Source organism: Megascapheus bottae, chromosome 2, assembly GCF_031878675.1.
Source record: "Megascapheus bottae isolate mThoBot1 chromosome 2, mThoBot2.hap1, whole genome shotgun sequence".
NCBI classification, from domain to species: domain Eukaryota; kingdom Metazoa; phylum Chordata; class Mammalia; order Rodentia; family Geomyidae; genus Megascapheus; species Megascapheus bottae.
Window position 1 is genome coordinate 81556249 of NC_143510.1, and position 20637 is coordinate 81576885.

General features: G+C 39.7%; 1 protein-coding gene across 2 annotated transcripts in view; it reads left to right on the plus strand.

Annotated features, from left to right (window-relative positions):
* Slc17a8 (solute carrier family 17 member 8) overlaps window positions 1-18900 on the plus strand; it is a 35688-nt gene extending 16788 nt beyond the window's left edge. Inside the window, exons 5-12 of one of the 2 annotated variants that reach the window (XM_090357732.1) lie at window positions 272-359; window positions 6767-6853; window positions 7227-7366; window positions 7502-7651; window positions 9399-9531; window positions 13187-13297; window positions 16196-16323; window positions 18556-18900. In XM_090357732.1, coding sequence (XP_090213858.1) covers window positions 272-359; window positions 6767-6853; window positions 7227-7366; window positions 7502-7651; window positions 9399-9531; window positions 13187-13297; window positions 16196-16323; window positions 18556-18900 — 1182 coding nt within the window. The remainder of the gene's footprint in view (window positions 1-271; window positions 360-6766; window positions 6854-7226; window positions 7367-7501; window positions 7652-9398; window positions 9532-13186; window positions 13298-16195; window positions 16324-18555) is intronic. The other variant, XM_090357741.1, reaches the window with a different exon arrangement.
* The last annotated feature ends 1737 nt before the right edge of the window (window positions 18901-20637 follow it).

The window sequence follows — 20637 nt, forward strand, 5'->3', positions numbered from 1 at the left end:
TCACATTTATATACAATAAAGGACCATTCATCTTCTAATGATTTTGAGTTTAAAGCACAGAGAGAAATGGGAGTCATGATTGGAAATGAAATGGGAGTGATGATTGACTTTTTTTTTCAATTTCAAAACTGTGTTTTTTTTTTTTTTAAATTGTATGCTGGTACTGGGGCTTGAATTTGAGCCGTGTACAGTAGTGTCATTTAGCTTTTTTAAGTCCAAGCCTGGTACTCTGCTACTTGAGCAGATGATTGACTTTCAACCCTTCTGCCAGGGTGTGACCTATCCAGCCTGCCACGGGATGTGGAGTAAGTGGGCACCACCTTTGGAGAGAAGCCGACTGGCCACAACTTCTTTCTGTGGTAAGTATGTTAGAATCATAACAAGTTTCATTTAGGAATGCTTTGGGGGAAAGAAAAAAATTTTCAAAGAACCTTGAAAAGTCTTTTTCTTTTCCTTTCTCTCCTCCTCCTCCTCCTCCTCCTCCTCCTCCTCCTCCTCCTCCTCCTCCTCCTCCTCCTCCTTTTCCTCTTCCTTCTCATCCTCATCCTCATCCTTCTTCTTCTTTTTTATATAATAGGAGTCCCAAAGTGACTAATTTCTGTTCTTGGGTCATCTAGAGTCTAGTGTGTTCATACTTTCTGTTTGACAAGTCCTCATTTTGCCTCTGTTCATTTTATCAGGAAAATAAAATCTTTCCACAGTTCCAACTAGACTTCCATTTGCATTTCCTTGGTCTTCATTGTATCACATTCTAAGAAGGTTAGGAACAAGTACCTAGCTTTTTCCAGCATCTATAGTAGCAAAGGAGAAAAGATAAGCAGTTGGAGGTAGTTGTTGGATGAGTCAACAAATGACATTGGCTAAGACCAAAAGTGAAAGAGATGGGATTATCAAGACCTTTTTTTTTTTTAACATTAAAACTGAAGTGCAATTACTTACTCAAGGTAATACAGGTTCTGCAATGAGACTACCACTCTCTTGATATGGCACTTCTCTTACTACTAGCATATGGACATCAGCACAAAGATATTTAAATTCATACTGTAACAACTTTACATCTTACTCAAAGTACATTTGTGGCTCCCAAGAAGTGATGCAATTTTAATTCCTGGGTCTCCAAATTTTGCTAACGTAAGAAACACAATAACATAGCCACATGTAGAGGTCCCTGCTTGCCATTCTGGATGTTTGGAGGGTAGAGAAAGGAACGTGTCTGGTTTGAGGCTAGCCTTTCTAAAAAGTGTAACTTCATCTTGTTAACAGGCCAGGAGAGGTTGTGTACTGTTGAGGTACTAATTACTTAGGAAACACAGAAAGAAGGAGGATAGGGGCTGGGAGTTTGGCCTAGTGGTTAAAGTGCTTGCCTAGCATGCATGAAGACCCGGGTTCGATTCCTCGGTACCTCATACATAGAAAAAAGCCAGAAGTGGTGCTGAGGCTCAAGTGGCAGAGCTCTAGCCTTGAGAAAGTCCAAGGACAGTGCTCAGACCCTGAGCTCAAGCCCAGGACTGGCAAAAAAAAAAAAAAAAAAAAAGAAGAAGGATAGGTGCTGAGACTGACTTGAGCAAAAGTGAGAAACCGTATCTGAAAAGCTAAAAAAGGCTGGGGGCATAGCTCAAGTGGTAGGGAGCTTGCTTATTAACAAGTGCCAGGCATTGAGCTTCAAGTCCCAGTATTGTCAAACAAAAATAAGAACAAAAAGAAGACATTGTAAGCTGTAAACTGCATTTTAAAATGTTTTCATAGAGCAAAGGTTCCCTGAACATAAATGTGCTTTAGACTCTAAAAGTCAGAACGTGGTCTGGGCTGTTAGGATTGGATTTGTCCCATTATCTTTTACACTATTATCTTTAGTGACGCATTATAGTACAGTCATGAAAGAAATAATATGAGTTTTTAAAAGTAAGTTCTGCCTGAAAAAGAATCTTTATTTATTTTTGTCAGTTTCAGTTCTTGAAGAGCTGGTCTTGGGAAATCTCTGAGTTTTCATTTCATGTCTTTGTCCATGTAGGCCAATATTTTCATAGCATGATCACAAATGATTGCTTTTATATTTTTCATAACGAAAGAATTTATTCTTAATCATGTTATTATTCCTCTTCCTTGCTAAGGAAGATTCATCAGCTATTGTGAAGGTGGTTTGGAGAGTTGAATAGCTGTTCAAATGGGCATCTCTGTAGAGAAATGATTTTTGGAGGAAATCTTATACTCATGTCACCTTACTCTGCCTCTCTTCATAGTTCTCATTTATGAGGATGGCATGGGATGTCATTTCTTTTCTTTTTGTGGGTCATGGGGCTTGAACTCTGGGTCTGGGCACTGTCCTTGACCATTTCAGCTCAAGGCTACCGCCCTACCCCTGGAGCCACAGCACTGCTTCCCGTTTTCTAGTTGCTATTTGGAAATAAGAGTCTCTCATTCTTTAGTGCCTGGACTGGCTTTGAACCTTGATCCTCAGATCTCACCCTCCTAAGTAGCTAGGATTACAAGTGTTAGCCACCTGCCTGGCCTGGCATGTCTTTTCTGAGGCCAGCTTACCTATACTTTTTTTTTTTTTTGCCAATCCCGGGGCTTGAACTCAGGGCCTGGGCACTGTCCTTGAGCTTTCTCAAGGCTAGTGCTCTACCACTTGTGCCATAGCACCACTTCTGGCTTTTTCTTTGTATATTGTACCCAGGAATCAAACTCAGGGCTTTGTGCATGTTGGGCAAGCCCTCTACCACTAGGCCACAATTCCTGGCCCTCACTTATAAATCTTCCTCCTCATTTCTGTGTTTTAATTTCCTTCTTTGTTATTCTCTCCTTTATTTTTATTTTTGGTGATGCTGGGGTTTGAACTTAGGGCTTTGGGCTTGCTAGAGAGTTGCTCTACCAATTTAGCCACCCACCAGCCCTTAAACAATACCACTGACAATAACCAGAAATATTCCTGGGGATTTGTTATGAAATGTTCCCTGCTTTTGTGCCTAGTTGAGAATTGTATGCACAGCCAAAATGTCTTTAGCCTCTCCTCTCTGAAAAACCTTTTTTTTTCAGCCAAAATATCCCCCTCGATATGACTGAGCTCATACCAACTCTAGGAGAGTTTAAGACTGCCTGCTGAATATGGGCTGTTAGATCCTTGGCCTTATTTTCTCTGGATGGTTTATTTGTAGGGCCTTTCATTTTGACTTGCCAGCAAACTGAGAATGCCTAATGGACACTCCCAATCCATATTATGTTTTTATAGCTCTAAAAGGACTGATTTAAGAAAAGGTTGACTCTCAAGGAAAAGTTACACGATCAAGGTCACATGCCTTATTACATGTCTCAGCTAAGGAGTGGCCTCAGCTCAAAGACCAGTCCAAGTAAATGCCTTCCATCAGAAGGAAGCCCTAGCTTGGGAGCTAATCAGATCTTAATCTGAAAAGATATTGGTGTGAGAAGAGGACTCCATAAATCACTTAGTCACACCATATTGTTTTACAGTTGAAGAAACTGAGGCTTGGGAAGGAAAAAGTAAATTCTCATGCCTCGTGAAGCTAGAACTTCGGACTCTTTCCCACTCCTAGCTTAGCTGCTCTTCCACACCTGCAGATATGCATCAATAGACCTGACTGGAAGAATGCTTCTTACAATGAGGCACTGTTGTCATTTTTGTGGTGAAGGAGGCAGGACTGAATTATTGTAGTGCAAGGGACTCTCACAAACCTGAGTTCTTCTAAGGAAAACATGGCCTTATTCCTCAGTCACCTCAAATCATTTACTTGCCCTTTCCTGTAACATATGGCTAACATGGTAACTACCTTATCAGGTAAATAGGATAATTAAAAGTTTAGGTGCAGAGGTCAGGCACTGGTGGCTCACGCCTGTAATCCTGCTACTCAGGAGGCTGAGATCTGAGGATCCAGGTTCAAAGCCAGCCCAGGCACAGAAGGACCTGAGACTCTTATCTCCAATTAACCACTAGAAAAGTGGAAGTGGGACTGTAGCTCAAGGGGTACAGTGGTAGCCTTGAGCTGAAGAGCTCAGGGACAGCACCCAGGCCCAGAGTTCAAGCCCCACAATGGACCAAAAAAGAAAAAAAGAGAAAAAAAAGCATCTCCTTTGTTGTGGGCTGATTAGCTTTCATCTTCTCTGTTCCAGGCAGATTCCTACATCACCTAAGCCACATTTCTTTCCCATGTCCCCTTCCAGGAAATTTGGCTGGCAGATCATTTTCTCCATACACAACAGAGTTGATCTGAAGCTCTTTACTAAGATATACCCTGATTACTTAAGTAATTCTGAGGTCCCAAGAAGGGTGCCTTGTTATTCTGAGTTATGATATAGCAGTAACGGTTGGCATTCATGTAAATCTTTATAGCTAGCTTACAAAGCAACTTCACAGATAAAATTAGTTTGCCCTCAAACTAATCCCTAAGGTGATAAATATTTCATTCCTATCTTATCTCTGAATCAACTTCCTCAGATGTTAGGTTCAAATCTCAGATCCAAGGCCATATCTTTCTTGGGGGCAGGCCTAGTTTTAGAAAGATGTGATTTCATCTATTTCTCTGGATGATTCCCCTATTTTTTTTCTTTTTTTGCCAATCCTGGGGCTTGAACTCAGGGCCTACGCACTGTCTTGGGCTTTCTCAAGGCTAGGGCTCTACCACTTGAACCACAGCACTGCTTTTGGCTTTTTCTATGTATGTGGTACCAAGGAATCTAACCCTGGTCTTTATGCATGCTAGGCAAGCACTCTACTGCTAGGCCAAACTCCCAATGTTTTTCTTGCCTCAAGTCTACCCTTAACATTGGATCATAGAATGCAGAATTTCCTTTCATGCTTCATTTCTGAAGCCACAGTTTAATTACCAATAGCCAAGAAGAAGTTTTTGATGTTAACGTTTCATTTCAGTTAAGATTTATTGGGAGTTCAGCAGGGTTTGTGTTTCCCTACTAGATATCCTATAGCTACAGAAGACAGAGAGGCCAGGTCACTGCCTCTTGATCTTATTATCTTGTCTAGACAAGAGTAACATCTTCTGCATAAGGGTAAGTATTTACAAAGCAAGAAATATCAAAGAATACAATTACAACTTAAAAACCTTAATTGATCTTTTCTCCCTCCCTCCTCCCTCCCTCTCTCCCCCTCTCTCTCTCCCTTGCTCCCTTCTTTCCTCCTTTCTTCCTTGACTCCCTCCCTCCCTCTCTCTTTTCTTTTTAACTGGAGGATTGAACTCAGGGCCCTGCCACTTGAACTACAGCATTAGCTTTTGTTGTAATTTTATTTTGTTTCCTTTGTTTTTGAGATTGGGTTTTAAGTGAGTTTTGACCTGCTAGTTTCCTGTCTCTACCTTCTGAGCAGGAAGGATGACAAATGTGCACTACCACACCTAGCAACTGGACTTGTTTTCAGTTGGAGAACCCACAACAGTTCATTTCATAAAATATAATACATAAAAAAATGGAACGAGCTGGGTGCCAGTGGTTCACACCTGTAATCCTAGTTACTCAGGAGACTGAGATCTAAGGAGACTGAAATCTAAGGATTCTGGGCAGAAAAGTCCCCATGAGACTCTTATATCCAATTTACCACACAAAAAACTGCACCTGGTGCTATGGCTCAAATGGTAAAGTGCTAACAAAGAGTGACAGTGCCCTGTTCTGAATTCAAGCCCTATACTTGAAAAGTAAAGAAATAAAATGGTAATCTTATTTGGAAAAAAATAAATAGGATAGGATAGAACAAACAGAAAGAGACAGGAATACAGAAAAAAGAAACAGAATATAAAGCCAATTGCTCATTTTGAAGTTACTTTTCCTTGTATGGTACCAGGGACAAAGACAGAGCAAAAGAAAAATAACTGATTGGTAAGTTTTTGTGTGTAAGGAATAAGATAGAGGGAAGTCTACTGATATACCTGTATTCTTGAAAAGTGAGGCAAACAGCTCAGTTTTTGTGGAACTTACACATAACTGACCACAGTTTGAGTTTTAGTCTGGTCTGTTGGGAATCAGTGCAAGAATCTTATCTAAGATAGTAGCCCTGTGTAATTTTTATTTACTAGAAATAAAAGGATGCATATTTAGGAAATAGATGGAGAAAACAGTTCCTTGTGTTTTCCTGTAATTCAGTTCCTGATTAATTATTTTAAAAATAATCAAGCTGCTGCCGTGCATAATCCTTTCAGTAGTACTAATCCTTTGATCTATGAGCTCTAAACACTAAATTCCATAGGTTCCTTCACTTGTGATCTTTGTCACCCAATATTGGGTCATCCATTTTTTTTTTTTACATTTTCTCCACTTGTTCTCTCATATCTTTCCAAGTTATGGTACTTGAAATCTTTGTCTAACATCTGGATGCTCCTCAGGTAGAATGAAAGGGCATGTTGGTGAGCTTCTACTTTGAGCTTTGTTTTAAGATGTACTGGGAGCTTTCCTGATTATTCTCATTCAGATAGTTTGGTTTGGACTCAGTTCTGATTTGTTCTTTTTTTGGAGGGGGCATAGGGGGTTGAACTCTGGGCCTGGGCATTGTTCTTGATCTCTTTAGCTCAAGGATAGCACTCTGCCACTTGAACCATGGCACCACTTCCTGTTTTTTGGTGGTTAATTGGAGATAAGCATCTCTTGGACTTTTGTGCCTGAGCTGGCTTTGAACCCCTATTCTCAGATCTCAGGCTCCTGAGTAGCTAGGACTGTAAGGGTGAGCCTCCAGTGCCACATGAACTCACTATGGTTTTAGAAGGCTTGTATGCCAGTGGGCCAATTTCTATTCCTCTTTTCTTCTCTGCAGGTTCCTATGCAGGGGCAGTGGTGGCTATGCCTTTGGCTGGGGTGCTGGTGCAGTACATTGGTTGGGCTTCCGTCTTTTATATTTACGGTGAGTGATCTGACTTTACCAGTTCACAAAGTGAGGCATAGAGATGGTATTCTATTGTACAAAGGTCTGGTTGTGAGTTTGTCCTCTGAAAACTGTTATCACAAAGACAAGATTATTTTGTAAATGCAACCCTTGTCTACTTGTGGTTGATTTAATATTTATATTAGAGCCTATTGTTTTAAATGAGTAGAACATTATCTTCCTTTAAATTCTAGTTCATAACAACAGGAAATTCAACATAATTCTATGTCCCAACTGAAACAGACCACTGTTTGGGAATATCACACAAAGTGAAAAATTTAGAGATGAAAGAAAGTGAGACATTATCATCCTGGTTTTCGTTGTTTGTTGTTTTTTTTTTTTTAAACTGCAGGTATGTTTGGGATTATTTGGTACATGTTCTGGCTGTTACAGGCCTATGAATGTCCAGCAGTGCATCCGACCATCTCCAGTGAGGAGAAGACTTATATAGAGACAAGCATAGGGGAAGGAACCAACTTGGTTAGTCTAAGTGTAAGTATAAATGGAGGGATAAAGGGTTTGCATTTTTTTTCTTGGGGTATCTCTCTCAGTGATGGTGTTATTTTCTTTAAAAAAAGTCAATGTTTTTACTGAAAAAAATCTCATGGCATTCTTTTTACTCCCTAGAAATTTCATACACCATGGAAAAGATTTTTTACATCATTGCCAGTTTATGCAATCATTGTGGCAAATTTTTGCCGAAGCTGGACCTTTTATTTACTCTTAATAAGTCAACCTGCTTATTTTGAAGAGGTCTTTGGATTTGCAATAAGTAAGGTAAACACAAAGATGTTTTAAATATTCTTGAACTTTAGCTTTCTTGAAATAAACATATAATCATATGTTATATAATCCTATAATACAGTGTTTATTACATTATGTTTAAGTATCACATGATTTATTATATTTATTTGTATTATATGTTATATACATATTTATAGCATATAAGCTTATATATACATTATATGCCAAGAATATCTTTATATAATGAAATAAATAGCTTTTAATAATTCATAATAGTTCTATGACACCTAATAGCCTCTTTTCAGAAAAGTACAATATTCTCTGCAAAGTATAATAGCTCTCTCATTTTTCTTATCAAAGCTTCATTAAGCTATTTCTAAAAATTTAAATTATACCCAATTTTAAGGTATTTTTTGTCAGTCCTGGGCTTGAACTCAGGGCCTGAACACTGTTCTTGGGCTTTCCTCAAGGCTAGTGCTCTACCACTTGAGCCACAGCACCGCTTCCAGCTTTTTCTATGCATGTGGTACTGAGGAATCCAACCTGGTCTTCGTGCATGGTAGGCAAGCACTCTATGGGTAGGCCAAACTCCCAGCCCTTAAATTATTTTTTTCCATATATTTTTATTGTAATTAATAGAAAGGTTACATTATATTCATCAGATAGAAGGTATATTACTTCACAAATATTGATACCCTTTTTCATGTCCTGTTTCCCATTTCCTTCCCCCATCCCCCCTCACAACTTGATTTCCCCTCTTCCCTCTCCTCTTTCAAACAACCAATTAAGCATATATAAAATATATCAGATAACAAGGTGAAATATTGTAACAATATGAGATAACCAAGGGACAGTAAAAGAGATGAGAGATAATATAGTACATCAAGGACAACAATCACTCATTATATGGCTTTTGTTTCTATATCCTGGAGGTCCTTTCATTTAGTGTCATTCTATATGGTCTTATGTATCTAGGTTTTGTTCTATTGTGAATCCCTGCTAGGAGAGCCCAAGGTTCCTACTGATTATGACAAATGAGGGAAACCATTGAGCCTATGTTCCTTTGAGTCTGGCTTACTTCACCTTAAAGTATTTTTTAAAGTTTGTACAAAGACTGTGTATGAAAGGAAAAAAAAAACAAGCTTTGATAGTGTAGGCTTTTGCCTTCCTTACAAATTACTTATTGAGTAGTTTAAAGAACCTTAAAGTTCAGTCTTTAGACAACTCCTCACTCCACAATGCAGGTTATAGAATTAACCATTGTGTATGATGGCTCAGAAAGAACTCCTTTAACATTCCCAGCCATGGCTGTCAGGTCAATGTGTTTGAGGAAGACAGGCTTTCACAATGAGGAAACATGAACTCTCATCATAAGAGAATGAAACCTCCGTCTTCTTAGGGCAAGAACAGTAGACTAGAGGTAGATGTCAGAACAGCTGCAGAGACTGTCAGAAGGGATCGTAGCCACACGATGCTGGTGGCCAGCAGTGAGCACGCTGGGCCAAATTCTGTACTCTCCACATGCTGCTTGTGTTTGGGGCTTCTGTGATTAGTGAAAGTCATCTCTGGGAACTTCCAGTCTGGTGGAGGAGACAGATACGTCTAAGCTGAACATCATTCACTCACTGATCCTTCATCAGAAAATCCAGATCTCCTTGAGGCCATTATAGATGATTACATTTAGCAGTGACCCACGGCTTTGGCCTAGGGGCGAGCAGGGAAGTATGAAGCTACAAAGTAAGGAGACAAGAAAGATGGCTCACTGTTTCTTTTCCTCCAGGTGGGTCTTCTGTCAGCCGTTCCTCACATGGTGATGACAATCGTTGTGCCCATTGGAGGACAACTGGCTGATTATTTAAGAAGCAGGAAAATTTTGACCACAACTGCAGTCAGGAAGATCATGAACTGTGGAGGTATGGTGGACTTCAGAGGCATTGTGGCTTTTATAGAATGAGTGTAGAAGAGCCTCAGAACATGCTTTAGAGGCGGGATATATTTATTGGAACACATCTTGAAGACCCCTAAGTCCATCTTCCCAGCTTATCTGTTATATTAGACTCCTGGCATCAGCCTATACCCAACTTAACCCAAGGCAGTACAGTTTAATAAATCAGGACACACTTAAAACCCAAGAAATCTTTCTTCTATCTATCCTCAAGCCCAAATAAAATGACTTCCAGTTATATATCTGTTTATTGCTTATCTTTTCCATGCATCATTCTTCTTCTTCTTCTTCTCCTTCTCCTTCTCCTTCTCCTTCTCCTTCTTCTTCTTCTTCTCCTTCTCCTTCTCCTTCTCCTCCTTCTCCTTCTTCTTCTTCTTCTTCTTCTTCTTCTTCCTCCTCCTCCTCCTCCTCCTCCTCCTTCTTCTCCTTCTCCTTCTCCTCCTCCTTCTTTATTATTATTATTATTATTATTATTATTATTATTATTATTTGCTGATCCTAGGATTGAACTCAGCATCTGGGTACTATCCCTGAGGGGTTTTTTTGGTTGTTCAAGACTAACACTTTACCTCTTGAGCCACAGCTCCACTTCCAACTTTTTGGTAGTTGATTGGACATTAGAATCTCACAGACTTTCCCACTCAGGCTGGCTTTGAACCACAATCCTCAGATATCAGTTCCCTAAGGAGCTAGGATTGCAGGCATGAGTTGCCTACACTCAGCCATATTTATTGTTTGTGTACTTTATTTCCTTTTTTCTCCTGTTCTGCACATATGTATAATTTGAAGAGGCACAGAAGAAAAGCATTTTGTCTATCTTCTCTACATTTCTTCTATGCTGTGCATGGGTAGTGCATGCAAACACACACGCACACACACAAATTCATACAACCACTCCCCTGCTTTGGGTAGTTCCTGCTTTATTTCATAACGACGCAGTGAAAGGCAATTTCTTAAATGAGGAAGGTGTAATTAGTTATAAACTCCCATAGTATTCATGGCAGTTTACCTTTTCTAACCTCTTCCTTTTCTTCCTAACTCATTTATTTTCCTTTTTAAATTTGTATTTACTGAGTGCTGTCTGTGTCCAACCTTAACTAAGTTCTTTACATACATTATTTAATTTAACCCACAGAATTATCATGTAGAAGAGGTGCTATTTCTAGATGTAGTTTACAGACAAATGCTGATCCTGTATAAGACGTGAGGATTGACTGATCCCATTGCCAGAGCTCTTAGTTACTCATTGCTCTCACTCCAAATTAGATAAGTCAAATCTATTTGGAAGTAAAGAATATAAAGGGGGAGATTCAGGAGCAGGTACAATCTGATCCTACATCATCATGGAAATACAGTGTGACTAATGATCTAGAATAATAACCAGACATTATTATACATGCTTGTAGTCCCCACTGGGGAGAGTAAGAGAGGAGGATTTTGAGTTTGAGGCCAGCCTAGGCTATATAGGAAAGCAAAGCAAAGGAAAGCAAACAAAGCAAAACCAAACAAAAATACCAGAAGTTTTCCAAATGAAGCATTCAATAAATGCCTGCTATTCAGTGGCTAAAGTTATGTATTTCTAAACCAGCAAGTTGAGGCAAAGCCATACCGATGATCTAGGGAACTTCCCATTTCATAAGAACAAATATAGAGGACACTTGTCATCTGAGGAGAATCACACGTGTCCTATCACATCCTTCTTTTCTTCCCATAGTCCAGGAATCTAGGAGTTTACCAACATTTAGCACAAATGCATCACCTTAAGACATGATATTCTGTAGGCACAGCTCCAAGATCCTTGAAGACAAATGTCATATTCTTGAGTGCCTTGCTAGAGTATGTGTGAAGTATGACTAAAGTAAAAAAGAAAAAGACAGAAAAACAATCTTGTTGAATCAGTTGCCTGTGTGAGCTTCAAACTGTTTTAAATATGAAATGAGTTTTCTTAGGTTTAAAAATTCTACAAACGTTTCTTTTAGGTTCATTTGAGGATGCATTGGCTACCTGGGTTTACATTTTATCCTTAATCTCTTAAAACACACAGTCGTATTTGCAAATTTTTAACTGTCAGCAGGAACCATTTAGGCCTATTACTACTACTATTTTGGTTTATTATTATTACTATTATTTAGATAGGTTCTTACTATGTAGTCTGGATTAGCGTTGAATTCATGATACTCAGTTTCTTGAGTAGCTAGGATTAAAGGCATGAACTACTGGCACCTAACCTTTATGCTTTTAGGTGAGGAATTGGAAAGGTGATATGATTTCTCCTAGGTCACACAATAGTGATTCTGAGTGGATCTGAAGTCAGCTATGTCTGAGCCTATGGTTTGGGGTCTAAACCTAGGCCCTAACCTAAAGAAGAAAAAGAAAGAACTTGGTGATTGGTTTGCTTTGGCTTTTTAGGAGTGAATTAAGGAGAACTAAGACTTAATCTGGCATGTAGTCTTAGAGCTAACTGTAGTTCAATCACACAGAGATAGCTGGACTCAGCACACAGTCTCCAAAATAGAACCCTGCAAATTATCCCCTCTGCCCTCACTTCACATACTGCAAATAGTGTTTATACCATCATTCTGCCTGCTGTTAGTTGAACTTCTTTTCCTTCCTCCCTCCCTCCCTTCCTTCCTTCCTTCTTTTCTTCCTTCCTTCCTTCCTTCCTCCCTTCTTTCCTTCGTTCTTTCTTTTTTCTCTCTCTTCCTTTCTTCTGTCTTCCCTCCTTTCTTTTTTTGGTGAGAAGAAACTTATTCATAATTTTGTCATCATATTTTATTGTGTTAGATTGACTTGTTATGAATGAAAGGGACAGAAAATACTTTTGTCCTTCTGTTTTGTGCAGTTATCCCATTAAAAAAAAGAGGCCTGAGAACTTGGTGAACTTATAAAAGGGCAGAATTTTCTCTTATGCTTTCCAAGCAGTAAGATACTGTGTTTTGTTTCAGGTGATCACTACAGCTATCTGGCTGCTTTCAGCAGTTAGTATTAGAGGAACGTTAGGTTGTTTTTATGTGAGAGGTTATGTTTTATGTGAAAGTTCCTTTCCTCCCTTCCCTCCTTCCCTCCTTCCCTTCTTCCTTCCTTCTTCCCTCCCTCCCTTTCTTTCTTTCTTTCTTTCTTTCTTTCTTTCTTTCTTTCTTTCTTTCTTTCTTTCTTTCTTTCTTTCTTTCTTCTTTCTTTCCTTCTTTCTCTTTCTGGAGCTTGAACTCATGGCCTGGTCACTGTCCCTGGGCTAGCTTCAAATCTGATCCTCCAATCTTTAGTTTCCTGAGTAGGTACGATTACAACCATGAGCCACCAATACCTGGCTTTATGTGAGAGTTTTAGTCTTTAGAAATGGAAAGAGCAACCATCTCTGGATTAACTGATCGCATTCCTCATGCTGGAAGCCTTGCTGGAACAGACTGGGACCATTTGGTATTTCTAATACTAGTTAGAAAGATCACAGAACATCCTGGTAATATGAACATAGTCGTGTAGCCCTGAAGCACCTGGGTAACCTTGTAAGTACTGTCTCAGATTGTATCAATTTAGGACAGGAGAAAGATGGCTGCTTACTTGATAAACAACATTGGGCTGACCGATCTGAGAATAACATTGCCCTCTTCTCTTTCTATTTGCAGGTTTTGGCATGGAGGCCACCTTGCTCCTGGTGGTTGGTTTTTCCCACACCAAAGGGGTGGCTATCTCCTTTCTGGTGCTTGCTGTAGGATTTAGTGGCTTTGCTATTTCAGGTAAAGCATTCTTGTGTTTCTGAATCTTGTCTATAGTTTATCATATATTACTGGGAAGGAAAGACAAGACCCTGCTTGTAGTAGTTTGCTAGTCCTAGAACTTGATGGAACTCAGGGCCTGGCACTGTCACTTAGCTTTTTCGCTCAAGGCTAGTGTTCTACCACTTACACTGCAGCTAAACTTCTGGCTGTTAGAGGATGAACTGAAGGTAAGAGTCTCATGGACCTTCCTGCCCGGGCTGGCTTGAAACCACCATCCTCAGATCTCAGCCTCCTGAGTAGCTAGGATTCCAGAGCCACTGGACCCTGGCTATTTATTCCTTTTAGGAGGGAAAAATGTCTATTTTCAAAGTAGCTTACAGGTAAGAAGTTGGATTTGGAAGTTCATAGAAGTGGATTCGAGACCTTTCTCGATTACTTATTATAAGAGAAATAACTCGAGCTGGTCACCAGGGCAGATTCTGTTTAGTGGTTCAGTGTAGATTCTGAGCTTCTGCATTTCTAACAAGCTCTGCCGAGTGATACTATTGTGTGTGTGTGTGTGTGTGTGTGTGTGTGTGTGTCTGTGTGTGTGTGTGTGTGTGTTTACTGGGAATTGAATTTATTGCCTTATATGTGCATTCTACCACTGAATTACATATCCAACCCTTGAGTTTTTGAGACAAAAATCTCAACAGGTATCTCTCAGCCAGGTCTTGAACTTACTATAGAGCTCAGGTTGGCATAGAACTTGTGCTCTTCCAGTCTGCCTCATGAGTGGTGGGATTATAGACAGCTGTTACCATGTGGGGGACAGTCCACATGTTGAATGGTGAGGAGAGATCAATTATGACTTGCCTCCAGGAGGATGTTAAGGAACGCCTTTCCTCCCTGGATAACTCTGTGAGGCAAAAGAGATTCATATCCTGTTCCTGGAGATACGGGATCATTCCAGTTCATATTGCTTCCTTTCTCCTGGATTGCCAATTAAGTCACAAGCAGAAGGATAGGTACCCAGTACTCTCAGGGTACGATCTGCCTTTTAAAAGCACTTACTTTATCTTGCCACTTTCAAACTATGATCTCACTTTATCCTCATTGCCATCTTGTGGAAAGGACATTGCTACATCAGTTTTACTGATGAGGAAAGGGAGGCTCAGAGAGGTGACTTAACTTGCCCAAGTATTCTGAGTGCTTAGACTGGAATAAAGATCTGATTCAACAGTGACACTCTGAAAAGGACTACAAGCCTGGAGAAGTCATTACTCAGGATCTGCTGTGTGCAAACTTCATAAAGGACAAGTAGGGTTATCAGGGAAGATTGGCACCAATTTGGAGCTGATTATAGACATCAGGACCAGGACAGGTGAGGTGAGATAGATGCAGGGCTGAGTAATTGGTGGCTGCTTTGAGAAATGTCCTAGGTAGAAAAGACAGATCTGCCCAGCTTGTGAATAATTTTTTTATCTGCTTTGAGAAATCTATTGGTAATTTTTCCCTATTGAACACCAAGATTGTGCAGCTACATACTTAAATGGCATTTCCTACAATATCTTTAACCGAACACAGATGTGAACACTGGCTTTGTAACAAAATATAATACCGATTATATTAATTGCTTCTTATCTTTGAGCTCTTTTCCACTAAAGCACTTATCACATTCAAATCACAGTAAGATCAATTACTTTGCAGCACTTTCATATTCTGATTGGCACTGTGATCCAACAGAAAAGGTATATTTATTACCTCCAAAAAGATTTTCTGAAAATTTCTCCCTAAATGGAAGTAGGAAAATAATCAACTAATGAGTCAGATTAGAAGAAGACATTGTTTTCAAAACTATTTTTAGGTTCTTTGTACAGAAGATTTTTTTCATATATTTTTATTGTAATTAATAGAAGGGTTACATGATATTTGCCAGATAGATGGTGCATTAATTCCCATACATTGATACCCTTTCACATGTTTGGTCCCCATTTCCCTCCCCCACCCCCACCCCTCATCTTGTTTTCCCCCCTTCCCTAGCCAATTTCAAATAACCAAATACAAATATATCCGATATATCAGGTAACAAAGTGAGATCAGTGGCGCAATGGATAACGCGTCTGACTATGGATCAGAGGAATTTTTTTTTAAAGCCAAAGGAAAACATAGGTAAAATAGTTATGGTAAAATCAGTAGCTCACTTTGACAATTCCTAAAAACAGCTTATTCACTGAGGGATTACGATATGGTAGAGGCTTTACTGGTTTAGGGAAGGTAGTGGGAAACAAGACAGGTGGTCATTAATTACACATCAAAGATTCTTTGGGTTGATTGATTTAGTGGTACATATCTGTAATCTCTGCTATGCAAGAGGTAGAAGAAGAATCATGAGTCTATGAATTAGGGCTTGGGCAAAACAGTGAAATACCATCTCTAAATAAATGAATAAATTGATTAAAGCTAAAAAATAAAAAAGCATAAATATTGGCATAATGTAACATGTTACTTAAATTAATTCTTAAAACACATTTATGAGAACGAGTGCCTCAATTTTATAGCTTTTTAAGAAACTGAGGAAATTTAGATCTTTTGCCCAGACTTGCATCTTAATTAAGCTGAGGTGTAACTTTAAAACAAACCTCGGGGACAATAATGGCAGTTTCCTTTGCCTTAAGCCACCTCTGTAGCTTTGCCCTTTTCCTGGTTTCCAGCACTGTATTTCTTTTGTAGTTTTAACTCTAAGTCCATATAGATCTCCCCAATCACTTATGAATATTATATACTGCTTTGTGCAGATAGTTCCACTGGGTTGTCTCAGGAGAGTATCAGTCATGCTTGAGGAGATTGCTGAGAGCTGGGGTAAGCCATGTTTCACAGAGGGTTATTTGGAATTCTGGGCTTCCCTCTGATTTTGAGGTTTTGGCTTTACTGTAGGTTTTAATGTCAACCACCTGGACATCGCCCCCCGCTATGCCAGCATTCTCATGGGGATCTCAAATGGAGTGGGGACCCTCTCTGGAATGGTCTGCCCTCTCATCGTTGGGGCAATGACCAAGCACAAGGTAATGCTCTCCTTTTTGTGGTATGGGCTATAATAGCATAGGAAAGAAGAACCATGCAAATTCAAGATCTCAAGGCCCTACCCCAACTTAAATTTGTATCCTTATCAATCTTGAACTCTTCCTCTTCTGCTTCTTCCTCCTGCTCCTTTCTACCTTCTTTTCTACTTTTTAGGTCATTGTTTATTTACATCTGTTTTTTTGCTTTTTTAAAAATTGTTGGGATAAGGTATAGAGAGGTTACAGTTGCATTCATCAGGTAGTAGGTACATTACTTCTTGAACATTGATAACCCTCATGTTTTTGTCCCTGTTTACCTCCCTCTACCCCTCCCAATCAATAAACAAATAAACAAATGTACAATATACCAGGTAACAAAGTCAGATATAGTAACCACATGAGATTAACCAAAGGGCAAAAAAAGAAGAGAAATAACATAGTACATTAAGAACAACAATCATACCGATAAAGCTCTTATGTATTCTAGACTGGCCTGGAATTCCTGATGCTCCTGAATGCTGGAATTACAGTCAGGCACCACCATACCTGACTAAGGCATTGTTTGTTGATGGCATCTGGGCTAATGTCATTTGACTCCACATTTTATAAGCTGGGAAATAAATGTTAGGGGGGAAAGGGTGAAGGCCATAGAGACAGTTGAGGGACACAAAAAAGAAACTGAGGTGATCAATTCAGGATAAATGAATTACCCAAGATTGTTTTATAATTCAAAGTGCTTAAACTTTATAGCCTATTTCTATCGATGGCTTAGTGTGTTCCAGCATAAAAGCATTAGTATTGTTATACTTCCTGGTTAAGAAGAGAAGAAGCAAGACATTAATAACCTTTCTAAGAACTCTCAAAGTTGTGGCACTCAGTCCTCATGGAACCAAACTTGGTGTGTTTAGGCTAGTGTGGGTGGTAGAGGGGAATTCCATTGCAGGCCTTAGGATTTCTGTAGATTTATCACTGAAAAAAGGTAGGATGTTGCTTTATTTAAATAAGAATTATTGACTGATGATGCTTAACAAAATCATGGGTTTCTACTTACTTTTTTGGATTACTTATAAATACAACTTCAGAAATTCTTCCTTCTTAAAGAAGAAAAGGTGATGTGACTGTTTTTGCTTTATGACAGAAAAAATGATGGCATTTGGGGGGATTTCGTAGACAGAACATCTGTGTTCTCTTTCTTTATGATATGATAAAAAAAACCCCAAGGTATTATTACCCTCTAATTTTAAATGCAAGTTCCCAATATATTTTGGTTTACTTTTTAAAAAAACATGTAGACTATGATTATAAATAAGCTATAGCTTTCAAGGTTGAATACTTTATTTTGTCAGTCGCAGGGCTTGAACAGGGGACTTGTACACTATCCCTGAGCTCTTTCGTTCCAGCCCACTGTTCTATCGCTTTGAGTCACAGCATTACTTCCAAGGTTGAACACTTTAGTGGCCTGGATATTGCTATGTGTCTAACAGCAAGTAAGAAGGAAAACCATGGTGTTTAAAATAATGAGGAATTATGCTGGTTTAGTCTACTATGTGAGAGAAAGCCCTCATTTGTACATTTAACACACCTGTGCAATGGTATGGCATGTGATTTTATATTGTGAATTTTAAGTATTTTTTTTTGTACTGAAGTTTGAACTCAGGATAATATACTCACCAGATTGCTTGCTCAGCTAGAATTCTACGTCAAAATGCTTCCAGTCTGGCATTTTTCTGGTTGATTAGAGATGGAGTCTCAAGGACTTTTCTGCCTGACTTGGCTTTGATGGATGATCTTCAAATCTCAGCCTCCTGAGTAATTAGCATTATAGGCATGTGCCAAGAGTGCCTGTTTTACATTTATCTTAAAATGTACTCTTAAAATTTTTTAAATGTGTATGAATTGTAATTGAGGGTTTGAACTCAGGGCCATCTGAGCCACCATACTTGCAGTCCTTTTTGCTTTTGTTTTTATTGTTTTGCTTTTAGTTATGTGATAGGTAGAATCTCACACATTTTTTCTCTGGGCCATCCTTGAGCTTCCTATCTATGCCTCCCTCATAGCTTGGCTTTCAAGCATGCACTATTCTGCCTGGCCTTTAACTTTTATGTGTTCAACTTTTGAATGGGTCTTGAACGTGGGGTCAGACATCTGTCCTCCCAGGAAATCAGATCTAGAGCTTATGACACACTACTGATTTCTATCTGGGGCTAAAACATTAATATTGGCGCTTTCGTTTAGACCCGTGAGGAGTGGCAGAATGTGTTTCTCATAGCCGCCCTGGTGCACTACAGCGGTGTCATCTTCTATGGAGTCTTCGCCTCCGGGGAGCAGCAGGAATGGGCTGACCCTGAGAACCTTTCTGAGGAGAAATGTGGAATCATTGACCAGGATGAATTAGCTGAGGAGACAGAACTCAACCATGAGACTTCTGTGAGTCCCAGGAAGAAAATGTCATATGGTGCCACCATGCAGAATTGTGAAGTCCGGAAGAAGGAATGGAGCAGACAGAGAGGAGCCACTGTGGAGGAGGAAGAGCCCACATCTTACCAGAACGAGGAGGGACATTTCTCAGACTCATCCTAATGTGGGAGGGGCACGTCTTCCATCTCCTTACCTTGGAACCACAAAGCTAACCATACCTATTACTTTCCATAGCCCAGCTTGCCAGAGAGCCAAGTATGGGGATAACTGAGGAGTCACAGAGGAAGAGAGGAAACCAGTCAGCAATAGAGAAAGGAGAAATGCTATCTTGCAGTGACACTTATATGTATGGAATTTGCTTTCAGCTGAAACAGTAGTTGATCATAGGCTGGGCACTGATGGCTTATGCCTGTAATCCTCAGCTGATTAGAAGGCTGAGATCTGAGCCAGCCCAGGCAGGAAAGTCCACGAGACTCATCTCCAATTAATCATCTAAAAGCCAAAAGTGGAGCTGTGACTCAAGTGGTAGCCTTGAGTCAAGGCTCTAGCATTGCGCACAAAAGCTCAGAGAAAGTGCCCAGGCCCTGAATTCAAACTCCATTACAGGCCCGTGCGCAGGAGCACACACGCACACACACACACACACACACACACACACACACACACACACACACACACACACACACACACAGAGTTGATTATAGTGTTTAAAAATTGAATTGGCAATCCACCCTTCTCTCAAAGAACGGAATTTACTCAGACAGGAAGGACTAGGAGAATAAGGAAGACAAGTGCAAAATGTTGCTCAAAGAAATATCGAAGGATAGCAATTTGGCTTGAGGAGAGTAAATGAGAGTTGCCACTGTATCTTCCAGGGTAGCTGTGCAAAGAGGGTTTCCTCTTCCTGATGAATGCTGCCGCTCACAGAAGCTTTCTGTTGTGCCAGGTGCTTTATGTGCATCCTTATTCAATCTCCACACTCCTAGAATATAATTTGCTATCCTTACTTTACAACAAGGGAGACTAAAGCACAAGAGCTTGGCTTGCCCAAAGTCATCTTGTCAAGGCTAGGGCTGAGATTGGTGAAGCTTCCTCAGTGGCAGTTTTAGAATGAAGATAGCTCAATATAAGAAAGACATTTGTGGCCAGGAGTTTGGCTTAGTGGTCAAGTGCTCATCTAGCATGCATGAAGCCCTGGGTTCCATTCCCAGTACCACGGTACCACATACATAGAAAAAGCCAGAAGTGGCACTGTGGCTTAAGTGGCAGAGTGCTAGCCTTGAGCAAAATAAAGGTCAAGGACAGTGCCCAGGCCCTGAATTCAGTCCCAGGACTGGCAAAAAAAAAAAAAAAAAAGACATTTGTAACTGAATGACGACTGAAAAGAGAATGGGTGTGTCATTCCCTGTCTGAGCAGGAGTGGGGATGAGGCGCTTATGTGTGGTGATGGAACAGAGAGGGTTCAAGCATTCTTTAAGAGTGTGAGCTGGAAAAGCTTTAGGATCCTATATTACTTGAAGAATCAAGAGGTTCTATGAATTTATGGTTGTTTGATAAACATCACAGACTAACTACATGAGAGTTTCAAATCAGAGAAAGAAAGAAGGAAAGAAAAAATAAACTAGGCAAATAACCAAATTTCTAAGAATCCAATGGCCACCATGGCATTTACATTGCACCTTTCTATAATAATCAAGAATGTGATTTAATAATGTCCCAGATTCTTCTAAATCCTTAAGACATGTGAGGATTTCAGAAGCATGTTATGTTCATGCACTTTATTAGGTAAAATACTTGTGAATTTTTAAAGTACACATATATCTTAGCTTTTTCTGCTGCTGAATAAGGAATTTGACCTTATAGTTGAAAGTACTTCAAATAACTCTGTTTGAAATATTC